At 36.2% G+C, this 20,378-nt stretch overlaps 1 protein-coding gene across 2 annotated transcripts; it reads right to left on the reverse strand.

Annotated features, from left to right (window-relative positions):
• Positions 1 to 1,895: 1,895 nt before the first annotated feature.
• LOC104084770 (probable serine/threonine-protein kinase SIS8) lies at positions 1,896 to 19,796 on the reverse strand. 2 transcript variants are annotated; one of them, XM_009588721.4, is made up of 15 exons: positions 19,464 to 19,796; positions 16,393 to 16,757; positions 15,918 to 16,121; positions 14,731 to 14,922; positions 14,256 to 14,509; positions 12,723 to 12,818; positions 10,397 to 10,483; positions 9,670 to 9,775; positions 5,994 to 6,282; positions 4,691 to 4,814; positions 4,524 to 4,543; positions 4,138 to 4,294; positions 2,537 to 2,825; positions 2,352 to 2,424; positions 1,896 to 2,150 (listed from the first exon to the last, which is right to left on the reverse strand). In XM_009588721.4, exons 2-15 carry the CDS (start codon positions 16,639 to 16,641, stop codon positions 2,068 to 2,070), a joined length of 2,223 nt encoding a protein of 740 aa, XP_009587016.1. In that variant the 5' UTR covers positions 16,642 to 16,757; positions 19,464 to 19,796; the 3' UTR covers positions 1,896 to 2,067. The 2 variants fall into 2 exon arrangements, with proteins under 2 accessions (XP_009587016.1, XP_009587015.1); XM_009588720.4 differs by having other exon boundaries at positions 12,723 to 12,833.
• Positions 19,797 to 20,378: the final 582 nt, after the last annotated feature.

Consider the following 20,378-nt stretch of genomic DNA (forward strand, 5'->3'; position numbering starts at 1 on the left):
AGTGATAGGAACTCTTCTCTACCATAATTCTTTTGCCAATCATCTTCTTTGAAGAAGTTACAAAAAGAGAATTTTATTACCTTCTGACATATTTATCAACTTCGCTTTCCATACTTGTGTGCAGGTTCTATTCCATCTCTCTCAGAAAATTCCCTTTGTTTCTGTTGGATGCTCCTATATCTTTTTTTCCCATCCTTTTCCTTACTTGATTAGTATTAGTATATTATATATATATATATATATATATATATATATATATGTATGTACACACACAATCAAGAAGATCAAAGGTTTGGCTTCATCTTAGAATTGTTTTCTATATTAACCATGATGCAATTTCCTATATATTGTTCCAGCTCATGACTAGCTAGCATTTTGAGACTTCCTCTTTCTGGAACTGCTAGATAAAAGAAAGACTTTATGTTTTGTACGCGCTGATAATGTCAAGAATTTTAATATTATCGGATTAAGTTGACTTATGAAACTCTCGATCTCAACTATCAATTCTAACATGGTAATTTGAAAAATATAGTAGTAACATGTGGTACTTGAACATATTAAGGTTGGTACAACTTTGTATTTCGTTAGGTGACAGAGAGAAGAAAGAATGAAAAATGCCACATGTAAACAAACTTGATAATAGAGTCAATCAAGAAGAAATACTGCCTATACTCGAATTAAGAAGGAAAAAGTACATATAGCATGTGAAAAACATAGATGATAATCTGAATTGATTTGTACTTCAACAACTCTTGATGCTATTGATGAAGAGGACTGATCCTCAACTTGTGTGTAGTACCTATCAAACATATCTCTTTAATTAATGGGTGAAGAATGAAGGAGAATTTTTTGAGAATTTTGAGACTCAAAATACCTTTTTAAGGCCGACCAACGCTCATTACGATATACATTTGATAATGAAGTTTCATAATGAAAAGGAATGCAACATACTGCAACTGGTTAAAATTACGGTAATCGTATAATTATTTTTTTTTACATTACCAACGTATTTAAGTTAAGCCCTTGTATATTTTACTACTATAGAATCAGATATAACATACTGAAACACTTTTTATGACATTGATACCAGTTTTTGGTTGATATAGTTTTGGTAAAAATAAGAACCGATTTTTCTTTGATCTGATCCTTCATGGAAAAATGAGGGAGACTTTTAATTGGGGAAAGAGCAAATTTTGTGTTTATATCAACACAATCTTCCTCGTGTCCCTGACTTCCACTGGACATGAAAGTATGTGCATTTTCAAGCCATAACACAATCAAATGCATGTCCCATGTGTTTATCACATTGAGGCCATTCATAACAACTTATAAACACAACTGATTATTCTATTAGTAATTAAAAGAATATAATATTGACTAGGAATTTCTTATACATATTGACTTGGGAATCAATTGATTTCCATCCAATTATCCAGTAAATTAGGCGTACACAACAACCCAGTAAAATCCCATAAGTGGTTTGGGAAGGATAATACGTACGCAGACCTTACCCCTACCCGAAAGGTAAAGAGACTATTTCCGAAAGACCCTCAGTTCAAGACAACGAAAAGAAACACTATATCAGTACTATCAAAAGAAAAATCAAGAAATAGTGTGTTGCAAAAAGTTGTTTACAACTGTTTCCTCTAGATAGGTAAGTGAATTATACATTTAAAGACCTCCTAATTGGTCCTAGCCTTTTTTGTTCATTATTTTGGGGAGAAAAAAAACATGTACCTAATATTGCCGAACCCCTTGATTTTATTCACCCGTTTATTCTTTAAACTCAATAATAGTGGAAATTGCAGTTTTGGTACCTTCAGTGCAGGGTGTTAGTTGTTTGCAAAAATAGACATGGTTATTCAAAGAAATGAATGAAGAAAATAACACGGCAATTCCGCAAAAAATATTTTGTTAAAATGAGAAAAGGAATAAGAAGTAGAACTATAAGAGAGAAGTTTAGTCAAAATTTATGAACATTACTTTTACAGAAAGAAATTGATTATATATACAGTCTTTATTGAAGAATTAATCCTCGTTCTAGCATTCCACCAAGAATGCAAAGAATCAACTAGCAGAAGACCTACATTCTTGTAGCCGTAATAAGATTTCCTCACAACTAGGCCGTTCATCTGGTTCTGCCCAGCAATCTAAAACACGATTAGGAAAAAAAGTAATTAATAGGGAGAGATTCTCTCATTATATCAGAATAGAGTTAAACTACTATACGCTGTAAAGAATTTTTACCCTATAACAGGTTAAATTATGCTGATGCATATGAAATACATTAAATCCTATGAAATATAATAGCGTGTCCGTAATGTAGAGTAAGATATTGTAATGCAAAATACCTGAAATTAGCTTTCCTAGAGGACCTTCAGGAATTTCTAGCCGTTTTCCATCATTAGCAACAGCGTACACGACCTGAAGTTGTGAATTTCCACTTTATCAAGATTGCACTTGAAGATGAAAGGAAATGTTGTTCTCTTCTGTTTCCTTCACTAGGGGCAGGCAAGAAAGATCATTTAGAAATTACCTGGATAGATGGAACACCTTCCCATGGTTTTTTGAGTGTGAATAGTTCCCATATTATGACCCCAAGACTAAAAATGTCGCATTTTTCGGTGAAAGGTTCATTACGAATAAGCTCTGGGGCCATCCATTCCGGTGTACCTGCTGAGGAAGAATCTTGCATGGGCGTTGAAATCAGTAACCGCGACAGTCCAAAATCACAGATCTTGACTTTGTAGTGTTTATTTACAAGGCAGTTTCCACTCTTTAGATCACGATGCACAATTTTCATCCTATGTATACACAGCAGCCCCCTAAATGATCACAGAGAAGCAGATGTAAAGATAACTGCAAAGCAGAAAATAGACTTACCATAACTATAGCGCAAACCCAAAAAAAAAACACCTCAGAGTCCCCAAGCTACTAAATCCTACTGATTCTTCTCTCTTTTCAGGGAAATATGCAATATATGATATAAGAGTACAATTTCAGTTATGTACTACAATCAGTTAACAACGTGGGTTTGTCCCGATTGACTGTTTACTGTCCTTTTGGTCGATGAGACATGATAAGTAAACTGACTGGACATAAGTCTTGAAACTTGTGTGTGTGTATATCTTTTCCCTTTATGCTTAATGCCTATTGAATGCTCCTGTCTGCGTCCATTAAAAAATCCATGAGAATAGCTTTCATTTTCATATTTTTTTAAACCGTGGTGTCCCAACCAGCTTGCGTGCACCTCGACTAATTCCACGGGTGGTAGTCAGTTTCCACTCCATTTCTTGTTATACTAGATAATCATGAACTTATATAGCTATCTTTACTACTTCAATATTAACAACCACTATAAGATTCATGAAGTTTTAAAAAATTTTAAGCATAGAGTTTCTCCAAGGCACGGAGTTTACAGTAGACAATGGAAGTTGGATTTAGGAAAAAAATACACGACAGGCTTGACAACTGGGATGACTCCAATACCATTGAAGGTCCTGTTACTCCCTTCTTCATTCAGCGGTACAAATTGGAACTATCAACCTTGTATTCAAGGGGAGTATTTTATTAGATAAAACTAGACTACAACTATTTCTTTCATCAATTAGATAAATGATAACAACATGAGTAGATTCACTAAACATTCATTGGTAGAATGATTTTGCTTATGTAACCCACAGGATCTGGTATAAGCTATGAAGAAAATTCATGCAGTGGTACACAATGGCACACAAGTTTCCCAAGCTAATACAGGTTATGATTTTACTAGTTCTAAGAATAATATATAGCTCTAAACTGAGGTTTAAAAATAAAAATGGAAAGTCTTAGGATCTTAACTGAACTCATTTACAACTTCTCAAAAGCCACATGAAATTCCAAAGAGCATCTAACTGGAGGAAGTTATTGGAATGATCTTCCATATTTCAACAAAAAAGTGCAATGGCATGTACCCAGTCGTATGGACAGTAGCCTTTATCAGACAAAATGTATAACATTTCTAGGCTTTATGCCAAAAAACTTGCGAACCCCTCAAAAAGATATTCAAAGAACAAGTAGTTGAAAAGAAAAAAAGTTAACTTGCAAAAGAAGAATTATGAAACAGAACCTAAGTAATAGAGTTGATGTTGGAAATACCTGCATATATCGCAAAGCATTTTCAATCTCCTTTGCCAGCTGAGGTTATTCTTCTGTCCACTTACATGGATCAGATGATACAGGGATCCCATCTCCATGAATTCGGTAATCACGGATAAACGAGGGGGAGTAGTGCAAGCACCGAGGAACAAGATTACTGAAAGGAAAAATGTGTTCGAGCAAACAACAAGAGCACTGTTTCTCCATCAAAAGTGTATTTTTGGGAATTTTGGAAACATAGGATAAAAACTGAAAACGTATTTCATATATCCCGTAGAATCTCAAGGATCAAGTGCCTTCTACAGCTTTTACTAGCATATTCAATGAAGTAGATACAAGCAGTATGCCACTACAAATATAGATTTAGGGAAAAGCAGGAAAATTACCATTTGGGTGGCGAATGCGGCTGCATAAAGAGAAAAGAGAAAAGAGAAACAGGGTTAAGCTAAGCAAAATAAGTATGTTTGATTTGGTTTCGGTTTGATTTTGTTTCTACTTTATAGGAGGATCCTGAGGTATAAAGAACAAAAATGATTTTCTAAATACAACTTACCTCAGGATGGATATTTCATTGGCAAAATCTTCAATGTTTTCTTCGTTCAAGTCTTGTTCTAGGAAAACCTTAACTGCAACCTCTGTTCCATTCCAAATACAGCGAAAGACTTCTCCAAAAAACCCTTCAGACCATAACAATCAGTCAGCTGGATTTAGACATGAGATCAACAAAAAATGAATAAACATTCATTACACTGTACAGCTAAACATGGGCAGTAGTCATTATCCATATTTTGTGCTAATATCCTTACTAACTCCTTCTGTGTGAGCTTGCTCATATTACGGGTCTCAAGCCTGGATAAACGAGGAGGGTTGCGGTAGGTTGACAACCGCCGTAAGCTAGTCAATTCATAATGAATCTTCACCTCAACTTGTTGGGGTTGAGGCATAGTTGTTGTATACCTTACTGAAAGTCTGAACTAGGGTTATATGCTATCAGAAGTAAATGAGAAAAAGGAAAGAGAACACATCAAAGATGTTATTCTGTATAGATTATGACTTTCAGGACATGATGTGAAAGGTTTGACAGTCCAAATAAAACTAAGTTGCACATAGGTAGAAAAATATGCTTCCAAATGAAACTAGTATGGGGAAGACTCATGAGAATGAATTAACGATTAAGATTCCGCACTATTGATAAATCAGCACACATAACCATGGTTTCTTGAAAAGGGAATATGTCAAACTATCAAAGATAGAAACATCCATAACTGTATGAGATAATTCTTTTCTTTTTTTGGCATTAAATGGTTCAATCACTATCAATGACTAGCATGTGTTATCAACCCTAACGAAACAGTAAGTCATGCAGTTATAGCATATTAAGTAGATGGCAGCAAGGCATACAGGTGATGTTCACATATTAAATGGTGCATTTTCCTTTTAAGAATCACCTTCATTTCATGTTTTCTATTCCTCAGAGACGTTACTGGCAAGTTAAACTATCTTTTTGAACCTACTATTAGCATAATAGTTAATAGTACACCACAACCCACACCGGTTAAAAATGTAACTATGTCACTTGATGAAGAATGACAACGTTATAGATCTTTGGAGGTGACTAGGTACCCTATTGGTAAATCATAGATGTCTGTGTTAAAAGAAAAGAGAACAGCATGAGAAAAAAAAATGTCCATAACATGCGAAACCAGCAATCCACTGATCAAACTACCTGTTTGCCGACCCATAGGAAAGCATTTAGTTTAATTCCTAGTGAATGTGCAACTCAATAAGCATGTGGAGCATCAAACTTCATATGTTTATTTAGTTGTCATATTGTAGTGTATAAGAATAACGTATACCAATTCCAACACGTGCTCCAATGGTGATTTCAGAGAAATCAATGTTCCATTCATCAAATGGTAACAATGGTTTGTTGAGGATCCTTGAAGATTCTATCACTTTTTCCAATCTTGACATCATATCAGGACTGCCAAAAATTCCTGCTGCATTGCCTCTACCATAGGTCCGGTGCGGGGATGAAGGCAGGGAGATTGCTTTGTCAGATGCCAAACACTTTCCATGAAAATGCTGTGCTTGACCTTTTTCACCATTTCCTGTATTTGGGTCATCTGGATGGAAATTCAGCACCTGGAAAGTAGTGAATATGATTAATGTCATCATTGAGTTAAGCATATTCTGTGGCTCTGATTCTATCATTTAATCCAACTGAGTCACAAACTTTTAAGTAAACAAGCCTAGAAAACACGGTCTACAAAGTTAGAAAACCAGTTGAAAGTAGCTATAAGAGCATAAAGCAAAATGTATGAAGCATAAATTATTGTAAGCAATATCCCCAATTAAACACACTTAGGACAAATATTTAACATGCACGGCTTTGCTTCCTGGAAGTTGGAGTGGATATGCTGAAGCATGTTAGAAATAAAAACTAAAGAAATACATAAGCACATTTCCTCAGCATGTTTAAGCTTTTTCTTTTTCCTTTTATGGTGATGGCGTCTGGGTCAGTTTCAGCGCAACTCAACTAATCTACCAAGCTACCGACTACACCAAGCAAACACAAGCGCTGGGTAATCCTACCCATCAAGGTTAGAGCAGATGAGCGCACACTTAATGTTCTAGTCGGGATTCGAACCTGGGATATCCAAGTTATTACTACTATGCCTCAACCTCCCAGTCACCCTTTGGGGGCCATATCTAACCTCATATAAGAAGCATAGACGCATTTTGTCCTTGATGACAAATTAATACCTCTCAAAGGTAAAACTGATAAGTAACTTCAGTTGCAATCAGAAAATTGGATATAGTAAGAAGTTCTGTTTATTATGAAATAATTGTGAGAATGCACGGGAGAAAAATCTTATTGTTAATGTATTGACAATGATACAATGAGTCCTATATATATAAAATACATGTTCTACTCCTACTACATATGGGATTAGGGTTATTTACATGTAACTATTTTTTTGATTTGCACCGGGTGTCTAAGTCTCTTTGAGTCCCGACTAATCCCGGGGGTGCACAGGCCCTCGGCAAGGAGTTTCCCGCAAGTGCGCCACGGTTAATTCAGGTTTTACCCAGTCCGATGGCCCTCAGAAATTGTTTGCACCCAGTGGGTTTCGAACTTGAGACCTTGAAAGGGAGCAAACCCCAAGGCTCAAGTCAATTGCCACCAGGCCAAACACTCCCCCTCAAGCCGGTGCATATAAATCATATGTACCGAGCTTGTTACATATATCACTAATACGAGGACCAGTGAGGGACTTGGTGAAAATATCAGCAAGCTGATCATTCGACTTCACAAATTTTGTAGCAATATCTCCTGAGAGTATCTTTTCTCTGACGAAGTGACAATCAATCTCAATGTGTTTAGTCCTCTCATGGAACACCGGATTTGACGCAATATGAAGGGCAGCTTGATTATCGCATACAAGTTCCATCTGGCTGATGTCACCAAATTTCAACTCCTTGAGCAATTGTTTGATCCAAATTAGCTCACATGTTGCCATAGTCATTGCTCGATATTCTGCTTCTGCACTAGACCGAGCAACTACATTCTGTTTCTTACTCTTCCAAGACACCAAATTGCCTCCTACTAAAACACAATATCCATAGCCTCAATCCTCAAACAATAACTCTTTGCCTGGAGCCGATTTTATATACTGAAGAATGCGGACAACTGCATCCCAATGACTATCACATGGAGAATCCATAAACTGACTTACAACGCTCACAGGAAAGGAAATGTCATGTCTAGTCACTGTGAGATAATTTAATTTACCAACCAGCCGCTTATATCTTGTAGGATCGCTAAGCAACTCCCCCTGTCCTGGCAAAACTTTAGAATTCGGATCCATCGGAGTGTCACTCAGTCTATAACCTGTCATTCCTGTCTCCTCAAGAATGTCTAAGGCATACTTCCGCTGTGAGATTACAATACCTGAGCTAAACTGAGCGACCTCAATACCCAGAAAATACTTTAGTCTCCCCAGATCCTTAGTCTGAAAGTGTTGAAAGAGATGTTGTTTCAATTTAGTAATACCATCCTGATCATTGCCGGTAATAACAATGTCGTCAACATAGACCACCTGATAAATACAGAGACTTGGAAGCAGAATGCCGATAAAGCACAGAGTGATCAGCTTCACTACGAGTCATGCCAAACTCCTGGATAACTGTGCTGAACTTACCAAACCAGGCTCGAGGAGACTGCTTTAGACCATAAAGTGACCGGCCCAAGCAACATACAAGGCCACGAGACTCCCCCTGAGCAACAAACCCAGGTGGTTGCTCCATATAAACTTCATCCTCAAGGTCACCGTGTAGAAAAGCATTCTTAATGTCCAGCTGATAGAGAGGCCAATGGCGAACAACAACCATGGATAGAAAAAGGCGGACTGATGCTATCTTAGCCATGGGAGAGAAGGTATCACTATAATCGGGCCCAAATGCATCAACTCCCAAAGACATTGTTGAATTGAAAAAAAAAGAGGTCTAGCAAATTAGCACCAAATAAAACAAAGAATCAACTGTAGTTGCCGGAAAATTTTCAAAGTTCTCGGAATCAAAAAAGAAAATTACGGGTAGGCTCGGAATTATAGCGCGATCCAACTGTTCTAAAGAAGGTTTTTGAAAAAATGGCCGAAAAGGGCTCGTGGAGCATATCTCGCCGGAAAAACTCTTTCCGGTCGGCGCGTGGCGATGCGTGGGTCGTCGACTGACGGAGGTGTTTGCTGGGATTTGGTCGCCGGGAGTTGGGGACCTTGTGGTGGTGTTGGTTTTTGCACAACACCGATGGAATTGGTTTTGACGAAAAAACAGCCCTAAAAGGTCACCGGAATTGAAGCACGACGACTGTTGCGGCTGGGTTTTCTTTCCCGGATGTTTTCTCACTGCCGCTCTGATACCATGTGAGAATGCATGGGAGAAAAATCTTATTATTAATGTATTGACAATGATACAATGAATCATATATATATATATATATATATATATATATATATATATATAATACATATATATACCCCTACTACATATGGGATTAGGGTTATTTACATGTAACTATTTAACTACCAAACTAACAATAATATTTGGGTAGATTTGTAAATTGGATTCTTGGGACCAGATTAGACCCAGTTTAAGCTTAATGTAGATTGGACTTCATCCAAGGGGAGGTTGATTGTACTAGCTCTCATTTATCTATACCATCTTTTCAACAAATTAGAGATCAGAACTAATCCTATTAGTAACGGATAAGCATCTGGCTCAGATCCACCCAAACAAAGAAACAGTCCAATCAGATTTTGCTCTCCTTTTGCTAATTATTGAAAATGTGTTCAATCAAAAACATATCATACCTAATTAAAATTCTGAATATGTCTGGATAACCACTTCCAACTTTTAGAGTTGCCAAACAAAAGGTTCTTGGTACCAACTTTTGGCAAATAAGGTTAAAAAAGAAGCTAGATACCTACGTATCCTCTCTTAAACAAAGAGTTCAAGAAAAAATACACTTACTTGACGACCAGAATTATCTTCCTTTTTCCTTGTAGACAAATCAAATGTTGCTTGTCCCCCTGATAGATGATTTTTCTTCATAGATGCATTCATTTCCCGAACAACCCTACATTCAAGGTCAGACAGATGTTTACAAAAATATTCAGAAAATTGGTGTAACCAATAAAGAAATAAGTATTATATATATATATATATATATATCGCATAAGAATAGAACTGGATGGACTCATTCAGCCAAATAAGAGCTGCCTCTGTTCTTCACCTATAAATTTTGCTAGAAGATTCTACGATCTTGTAAGCATTTACCGGTGGTGCCAAAACTAACTAATAAAGCAGCGATTAAGGTGGTTGTCAGTTTTTTAAGGCAATTGTCAGTTTGTAACCTTGTCATCTCTCAAGTTATTCAAATTGAGTGTATAGTCATGTCTTTCCATGAGTTTTCGAGAATACTTGTACAGATCACGTTGGAAATACAAGATGTTAAAACAATTCGATCTAGTGACAACCTAATTTTGAAAAATTAAGCACTTTACTATTAATCCGCATAAGTTGTGTAGCAACATATATTAGCTACTGAATACTCATTTGAAGTTAAGAAGTATTAAAATTTGTAATTTCTTTTAAGAAAGTGAACTAAAACTAAACAATTTGCTGGAAAGGAAAAAGAAAAAGAGAATGAAAGAAGGAAGATGAATGGAGATGATTGAGGAGAAGGCGCATGGTCAACCTTACAATGTCATCACCAATCTCCGGAATCATGCTAATGGATCTTCGTCTTCTTCTACGAGTGTGTAAAGGTGATGCACCAGCAGACCTGCAGTCAGTTGAATTCATGCGTCATGTCGTGATGCTAAGCCGTGACATGCAGACAACATTTCCAGAGAGCTTCTGCTACTCCTCCCGGGAGAGACAGGAGAAAACATAATGGCAAAGAAAGCATAAAGTAAACAACTTATCCTCTGTGGAATAAGAACATCGGATTACTTTTTAAGAAGGAATAATAACATTGGATCGTCTGTGTACTTCCCCAAGAAAGAACAGAGAAAGTATTTCAGAGATCAGGGATGATGGATGAGAAGCAAAATCTTTATGCTCTTCACACAGTTCAAGAGTAAGAACCTCAAGTGTATAAGGTAACCATTCAATGTAGCAAAAAATAAGGTAACCTTTCATAAACATTGATGCAGCCAATTAACTACAACACACTCAAATACATATGAACCTGTCAATGGGTCATACCTACATATCAATTCTAGTTTCAAGCATGATCTGTCTGGTGGAATACATTATGCAACCAGGCAAATAAAAACCTGAAAATAAGAACCTGTATCTTTTTCCTTGATCACTAAAATACAAACCTCTATCACGGATCCTGAAGTGCTTAAGGCACCTTTTAGATACATAATGCAGCCAATTCACCATAACACATAAGAATATATGAGACCTCCTACTTCTCTGGGGAAATCTAAAACAGGTATGCCTGTCAATACAACAATTCACAAATCATGTATGCATATTACTTCTCGGTTCAAGTATGATTTGTTTGGTTGAAGATATTACGCTACCAAGGAAGCTACCTTATAATCATGACCAATTTGACTCAATAGAAAATCACAGATAAAAAAGGACTACTCTTCAGCTGGATCATACGACTTAGAAAGGAAAATCCTATTTTTGATATATTTGATAGTTAATAGCTTATTAGATGTTTGATCTTCAAAGTGGAGAAAGGATAACGAAAGGGATAAATAACGGATAGACAAACACAAGATTAATACCATTACTGACTAATAGAGTAGTACCAAAAAGGAAAGGAAGGCTTTGATACTAAATTGATGTAGCACCTACATAGGAGCAGAGAGAAAGGCAAGGGGGGAGAAACGAGAAAAGAAAAAGAGAGAGAGAGAGAGAGAGAGAGAGAGAAGTAAGATAAAGAGGGAAATAATAGAGAAGGAAGAAGGGATAGAGAGAGAAAATTCAACCAAATCAATTCAAAAAAACAAAGTACATAAGGGTGTAGGATAAAGAGTTTAGAACAAATTAGAGCTCTTGAAATTACTAAAACTCTATCTTTAACTAGTAAAATAAGACCTTATATTTAACTAAAAAATAAAATTATCTGTAATATAAATAAGACTTTATTTTCAACCAAAACATAAAGACACTTAGAAATCAAAGATACAGATAGTGCAATCTTTCATTTGTTAAGCTACATAATTCTCCACAAATTAAAGTAAGCTCGACCTTGACAAGTGAAACTGCTGGTGCAACTCCCAAAGGATGTTTTTAAAACACAACTGAAGAGGAAGAACATAGCCATCAACTAATGGTTATAATGATGGGCGCTAAAGAGTACAGTCGTTTGATGAATCAAACCTTAGTTCTGATATCAAACTGATGTATTACCAAAAAACAGAAAAAGGGAAGGCCCTGAAACAAAATCAATGTAGCGCCAACAAGGAAGAGAGAGAAAGGCAAGAGAAAGAAATGAGAAATGGGAGAAAGAGAGACAGAAAGAAAGGGAGAAAGATTGAATGAAAGGAGAAATAGAAAGATAGACAGAAAAGAGAGAAGGAAAGAAGAAAGAAGTGAGCAGGAAGAAAGGAATAGAGTGAGAAATTGTAATACCAAATCAATTTATCAAATATAATTGGAGTCTCCAAACAAATTAATAAGGGTTGTAGTTATAGGTTAAGAATTTAGAAAAAATTAGACCTTTTGAAACTAAAAGAACTCTATATCTAGCTTAAAAAGTAAGATAACATAAAACCGTATCTCCAACTAAAAGATAAGATCTAACTAAAACATAAAGATAAATGAAGTGAAAGCTAATTTTAGTGCAATTGTTTCTTGAGCTACTTCACTAATTATTCCAACCATTTAGATTGAAACAGAGCTGGATACTGATAATTTCATCAGGTCCAGATCTGTAAGACCAACTAGCAGACTCCAGCGCGAACCCGTTGAATGGCAAAGGAAATATATGTTCCCTTCAAACATGACAACTACAGATAACCTTTAATCTAAAGATACAAGAAATGTAGAGTTTGAACCTTGAAGAAGTAACATCATAGGTGCAGTCCTTGAAAGAAAGTGCGCGACCACCAAGAATGGATCTCCCAGGTCCTCGGAAGAAAGGATGCTCTGGACTGGAATAAGAATTACTAATACCAAATGTAAAATTATGAAATTGCTAAGCAACAAAGATTGCCTTAAAACAAAATTTGAAAATGCTTAGATAGCCTGAGATAAGAAATAAACATATCTGTTTTTTTACCAATTTGCAACAGACGTACGATAAGATTAGAGAAGACGTTGACACTAGCAAACAAAAAATTAACAGCAATTCTGACAAATCACAAAGAGTATGAAACAGAACTATGTTTGTACGATAGATATATTTAGTGGTAAATAACTTAGACATGAAAGCCAACTTAGGGCAGTCAAGTGATTCTGATGGTAATAAATGGTACCACAAGATCTCAAATTGAGTATTGTTGTAGATTCTCTTTTTATCCATTAAAAATCAAGATAATCCTTAAAGCGAATTGAATAATATATTCTAATGATTATGTTATAGTAATTTGAAATCACAAGAATTAGGATTCTCTCCTTATTTCAGTAGCTCAAACTTCTAGATAAAAGCTCTCTTATATGTTTTTAACCACTAATCTTAAGAAATCTCATTTCTCCTTCACGTGTTTCAGTGCCTCTACGATCTTGGTGGGGATTAAGTATCTTTTACTTACCAGTAGGAGGCATGACGTCTAACCATGCAAAATTTTATGCCTTTCCATTGTTTAATATTCTTGCCTCTTAGGTCATTATTTCGATAGCACTGGGCCTCTCTAAGTGATTGTTCTAGCGATACAACACCTATTTCTGGTGACTGACTCGGTGTCTGCGCCCATCTTTCCGATGACTGCTCTGGAGGAATCGTGCCTATTCAGACAACATTTTGGTTGTTCTTCTGGAAAGTTGTCGCTCCAATGCATGTACCGGCAACGGAGAGACAAATGTGGTGCGTAGGGAGCACAGGCACCCACCTTTTCCAGGACGAGCATCTGCCGTTAAGGTCACTGGAGATGGAGCTCCTTGACCATTTGAGATTTGGAGACGAGCCAGCAGTGACAAATTGAGAAGTCAGACTATCTTCATACGTAAAATTACAACCCTATAACTCTCTTAATTATATAATTATTTGGGAGCCTTTCCACACTTCCAACATCAATATCATTTCCATACTATAAATTCGTAACAGCTCGTGGATAATATAATAGAGAAAAAAATAGTATCAAAAACTTACTTTAACCAGAAGTGGACAACTGAGATAGCCCTATAACTATCTTTCTGGACTGAGGAATAGCTAAAAAATTTAGACAGTGCCCATATAACACTTCTTTAATTTTCACCACCATCAGAAAAAACATCTAACTTTTAGTCCCCAGTCTTTCCAACTCATATAAAACAATGTAACTATCATGCCAGGTCACCCAGAACAATTAGTTTGAAAGGATAGGATAAAAAATAACAAATTCTAAACAAACATCATGCCAATTTACCTCCCCACAGCTTTATATCCTTACCTTCCAGTGCCACTATAGTCGGAACTGAAACAGGTAGGGCTAATGGGATCCATCGGTGAGTTATATGAATCAGTTTCTATAGAATCACTCTCACCAAAGAAATGAGAGCGACTTCGCTGCTTTGTTGAACAGGGAAACAGCTTTCCGGGATAATGCATAAGGTCAACCAGTAGTTCCACCGAATCCAGAATGACTGTCACACAGATGTGCTTAGACGAGTCTGTGCGCTCCAGCGCTCCTCCTCTTGGGAAACCCTAATAGTAAGATGAAGATAAAACCGAGGGAGTTGAAAGAGAAAAAAGGGGGGTGGGGAAGAAGAAGAGAAAACTCCAGAATGATTAAGCATTAACTGGAAGCTTGATAAGCCAACTCAATATGCAATTTACTTAGACACAAAAGATGGAAATGAATATCTTTTCCAAATACTGAAAGCAGACTAACATCAAATCCTGTTGAAAAGAAATAAGGAGCTCACCACAATCAGCTTGCACTCCAGGCCCACAGTGTCAGCAAGAACTTTGAATAAGATTGCTCGAGAATGGCAGGAACCATCCTTTATTTGGCAGAGCATATGGATTCCTTGACTGCCCAAAGCATGTGAGACCTCCTCAAGTGTACCACTCACATGAGTTGACTTGTACTTTGGATGCTTATAAAAATCACAAACCTACCAATAGTGATATGTTGTCAGACTCAAAAACTACACAATCTTGGGAAAACAAAGATTTTTTGGCTAACTAAAGCCTGCAGTTAAGTCAAGAAAATAATTGAAAACTTTTCAAAAGATTCAAGAAGACATGGAAATTATATACTTTCTTAGAAAAACTTTATTGAGAACTTTTAAATTTGTTAATCTCTTCCACTTGAGAAACTTTTATTTGTATCTGAGAGAAAATGGTCATGTAATTTCAGATTCTTTTTCAACCCTGCAAAATATAATAGATACTATACATCCATTCTGGTTACAGCTTAATCTAATTTATGCATTATGTTTTCTGAAGCTACTGGAAAATGAAAGAAGAAGTTACCATTGCCTTCTCCTAAATCTAAGAATATTAGGCATTAGGTTTTCATTAGACTTCTGGTTATTTTGGTCAATGAAAAGGTGAAGTAATCCTTCCTTTCTCAGCAGAAGTATAATAATGATGCAAAAGGGAGGGAAGAAGAGGAATCTTCTCCCATGTCTTGTCGGTGATCCAAAGAGAGATATTTCTGGCCTTGTTAAGCTGAAGACAGAAGCCTTTTGTAGAGGGGAGCAAAAACCTGTTGAGGCTATGCTGGATTTGGTTTACTGTATCATTCAGCACTGATATACCTTTTGACCGGGAGCCGGGGTTACCTCACTAGCGTATTTCAGAGGTTGGAGAACAAGAAAATTACTTATGTGATAAGATCAAGAGAAAACGACCTATGTGGATCATGTTCTAAGAGGAGCAATCTAGGCTACACATTAGTATCCCTCAACCACGAGTATATAGAATATCAGGCCCAAAAGCACTATGCACTGTGTCCGATATATTAAATATGCATAGACTCCAGCATTAACATAACACACTACATGTAAACCGAGAAGCAAAAGATGATGTAAAAAAAAAAGAACCGAAATAACAATCTGTCTGAAACTAAATGCCAGCACAGACAGCACGATAATAGATGACGCACCAACCCTGCAATCTTCTTCACCACTACAGCTGGAGTAGAATGCAATCCTTTCACTAAAGTGAGGGTCAGCTGTTTTAACATGGAAAGCTTCTTATCTTTATGCAGATTGACAAGAATAACATTAGGCCGAAGACCCTCTGCGTCCAAAGCATAAAGGTCATCCAAAGATGGAATAGTATCAAAATGTTCCTTGAATCTTCTTTCCTACAAAAATTCAAGAGAACAATATTGAGTCGACACAATTCCATCCAGAAAAGAAGCAAAGCAAAGAAAAGGTACATATTCAGAATGTCATATTAGCAACAGACTAGACAAAAGAAGAAAAAGGAAAAACTAGTGTGCTGCACTAAAAACACATCATTCAATTCCTCCCCTTTCCATATTCCAATATTACGAGTATAATGACCTCTCTTCTGGAGAGAAATCATCCAAGTGGAGGATTACCCAAGTCCACACAAAATTATGTTATACTCACTGGAATAACAAAGTAGAAACCATCAGGAATAAGTTCTGCAAGTTCCCCCGTGTCCCACAGAATCTGAGACGCTCTCTTTGATGCTAAACCCTCTGGCTCCTGCTTGCCGCTCAATACAGTAGAGTTTGTTTTATCTTCTGAAGATTCCAGAGTGATCAACTGTAGTTTGTCAGAAATATCTGCTGGCCACCAAGGAGCATCGGAAGGCAGAACCTCTGCTGACCGCGTATCATTTCCTCTCTTCTCCATCTCCTCAAAGATTCAAAATTCTATATCATGTTCAGCAGATTGTGAACCCATAAATAATAACTGTACATGAAGCCAATATCTCCAAGCAAAATTTCAGACGAGCTCCATGAGATCTCCTGGAAAAAAGGATGACCCACAACATGTAATTAATTTCATACTTAATGGAATGCACACCTTGTTTTTTCGAGAAGATCCCGTACTAGAACTTGATTTGGTGTCTATTGCTCTCACATTTAATAAAACTTACTAGTCACTAAGAAGAGGCTGAATCAAAGGGGTGGAATTTGTTTCAGAGTCTAGTTTTCGTAATCCAATATCATACCTATTTTAGCGGCAAATAAGTGAATCATTGACAATATCTTCTAATGCAAGAAAAACCTAATCAAGAAAAACATAAGATAGAGACATCCAAAATCATAGCCTGATACTGGGGATAAACTAATAGAAAACATGGCCCAAGAGGCACTAATCAAAGCAGTTAATAAACTGAATGTGTTGGGTAGGTTTTTTGTTTCCTCTTTCACGTTGACTCTGGCTTTCCAGACTACATAAGATACCAGTAGAGATATCAAAATAGCGAGCGTGAGCCACATTGCCGATCCCAACTTGTTTGGGGTTGAGGCATAGTTGTTGTTGTTGTTCATATTTGGATAACCTCCAGATTCTGGCTAATTGGGCATAGCACTTGCAAGCCTCTGTTGAACGAGATCAACATCCAAAACCAGATATTGGACTAAAAGGGCATCAACATTTGCTTACAGATTCCAGCAACTGAAATGTGATTTATTTAGAGTGTGCGCTTTCTGTCCCCACAACTTCATGTTACCTAGAGTTCTATTAAAACTGAAGCAATTGATGCAGTCATTCCAATGGAAGGGTCCCTGATATTAGCACATGGAAAGAAAACTGGACTGGGAGCATGCATGTCCATGACAAGGCAGGTTAAGCTCTTTAAATTATTATGACGAATTATGGACATTTTGAGTGAAAGCTACTTTCACTTGTTAATGAAATTCTCTGATCAATAACCATCTCTAAACTGCTGGATTTGGAAAAAAGTATTGGAGATCATTTCTGCAACAAAGAATTTGATAAAAACAAGAAATGAAAATGGTTATCGGCTTACCTTTCATTTAAGCCCAATTATCCCTAAGCCCCACATATGTGAATTTCTCGGGTAAGTGCTTGAGTTCAACTAGGAAATTTACAACAACAACAACAACCCAGTAAAATCCCAAAAGTAAGGGATCTGGGGAGGGTAGTGTGTACGCAGACCTTACCCCTACCCCCATGGAGTAGAGAGGTTGTTTCCGATAGACCCTCGGCTTAAGAAAACGAAAAAGACAAAAGAGACAATATATCAGTACCATCAACAGAAACCATAGAAATAATAAAGCGCATTATAAGAAATTTACCAGTGATATAATTGACATTGTTATTTTTAAGAGGTAAAATGCTGCAGCCTCGGAGAAGAACATTTGTGCAGCAACTTTACGCTGATGTACCTACTTCCTATGTGCCAAAAATCCTAGTAAGATTCTATCAAAAGGATCATGAGCAGAAGCTTCTCATTACAAGACAAGCCCCTTAATTGCCTAAGCTTTCGCCTCCTGGATGTGTATAAGTATTATGTGAAAGGGTGCATAAGTTTAATTTTCTTTATTCTGGAACAAACTCTCAACCTTGATTTATATGACCGAGAGAACTATTAACTTCCTTAGAGTTCCACTGTCTTTCTACTCATGCTACCATCTCAAGTAGCACCTGTGTCTATCAATCCTAAAGCAAGAATGCCCCGCTACTTTAATCTTTCTATAAGCTGACTACTCATAATTCAGTCTCTCAATGTCCTAACAAGTTGTATGCAAAAATCATTTTTTTTTTTTACATCACCGGATTAACCACATCTCTAATTTGCTTTGACCGTTAAATTTCACCTTATATAGTAATAACATCAGAACCCCATAATTCCAAGATCTATCATGGTTTCCCCTACAGAAAATCAATGTTTTCAGCCCCAAAGTCAACCTTAGATCAGCCTGAGCAATTTGTGTTTTTTCCACTGCCTTAATGAGTGATTCCATTGCCTACTATGGGAAGGCTCTGTACTTTACAGGTGCAACAAGACACCCTTTACTTCCTCTCATTCCACAAGACGAACTTCAGCAAAAAACCACCCTAAATTCATAATCTGTAAGGATAAGCCAAGCAATATACTAAAAGGTTTTGACTCTAATACTACATTTCCTGAATAGAAAAATGACTCCGACCCATCCCTCACCCAGAACGGCCATCAAGAGAAACTCAGAACTGCTCCATCCAAATATTGGCAATATAAAATAAAATATGCAATACATCTATAAAATAAAATGACTTGTGCAATATATCCAATAACAAAAAACAAATTCTCCTCTGACACAACTAATACAATAGAAAAGAACTCAGCTTTGGAAAGATTTGGAGGACATGCCAAATTACAGTATCACCCTTTTTACAAAATAAAAAAAGAATTGCAGTATCACCCTTCTCTTCCTAAATCACCAATCCATCTAAATCTATAACCTCAACAATGGTGTCACTAATTAGCCCACAGTTACAGAAACATTAACTATGAATCTCACCAAATAGCTTAAACTTGATCAGATAAGTATTTGACAATGACAGTCATACTAATTCCCATTACTAAAATCTACATAACATTATACTCAATTTCACTAATCCAAAAACCAGTAGAATCTAAATAAAATAAATAAAGAACGGTAATGCAAAATAAATAAACTAAGAAAATTATTTATATGAAAACACTGCACGATTTTTATTACCTAAGATTGAAGGAAGAGAACTGTTGAATGGTTCTTGAAATCATACCATCTGAATCTGAATGACACTTTGACTTTGCTTTTGTATTCGTTTGTTTATTTATTTATTTATTTATTTTTCTGAATCTGAATCTACAGAATTATAAAAATAGTACTTATATGTGATTTGAGAGAAGGGATTCGGGGAGATCGAGGATTTGGCAATGGCAACTTCCGCTACTCTTCTTCTACTTCACTTCTTCCCCTTTTTGGGTCTCGTTATAACGGTCAGGGATTCAATCTCATTATTTCTTTGTTATTGTTATTTGGGTCCCATTTTTAATTTTACTCCCATTGTCCCAAGCGAATTTTTATATTTTTTTAAATAAAATTTATAAAATTACTATAAGTCACAATAATTAATAATTTATACTAATATTTAAAAGTTATATATATGAAAGAATCATGGACAAAAAAGAATTCATTTTACTCTCAAAATTCGAACATGCCACATAGAAAAATGACACCAAGTAGCCACTTTTAGGACCACAGTTTAAGTTTTATCCGGTGATTGTAAATTATTTTGGTGTTTAGCCGTAACTTTAAAAAAAAAAAAGCAGGCAAATATTGCTTCTTCTTTGCTTCCTCGAACTACAGGGACAATGAATCCTGAAATTTATTTTTTTATATATCCTAAAATTTATTTTTTAGTTCAGGATGTCCACAAGTTCAGTTTTTTAGTTCAGTAACTTAGTACAATGTATCATAAAATTCAGTTTTCAGTTCAAAACTTCAAGACATTGTGATCGTAAGTTCAATTATTGTTTAGTTCTTTAAGACAATCTTTCCCTTAGTTCAAAACTTCTAAAACTGTGTCAATAAGTTCACTTTTCAATTCAAAATTTTTAACTTTAGTGTCTTGAAGTTTAGTCTTTTCAA

The sequence above is a fragment of the Nicotiana tomentosiformis genome, chromosome 2, assembly GCF_000390325.3.
Source record: "Nicotiana tomentosiformis chromosome 2, ASM39032v3, whole genome shotgun sequence".
Classification (NCBI taxonomy): Eukaryota; Viridiplantae; Streptophyta; class Magnoliopsida; order Solanales; family Solanaceae; genus Nicotiana; species Nicotiana tomentosiformis.

Coding starts and splice junctions, on each gene's coding strand:
- LOC104084770 (XM_009588720.4), bottom strand. CDS start 16,641: ATGGAGAAGAGAGGAAATGATACGCGGTCAGCAGAGGTTCTGCCTTCC. Junction 9,776..10,396: donor ATTGGTGATGACATTGTAAG/GTTGACCATGCG, acceptor CCTTGAATGTAG/GGTTGTTCGGGAAATGAATG. Junction 4,295..4,523: donor CCGCATTCGCCACCCAAATG/GTAATTTTCCTG, acceptor TTTTCCTTTCAG/TAATCTTGTTCCTCGGTGCT.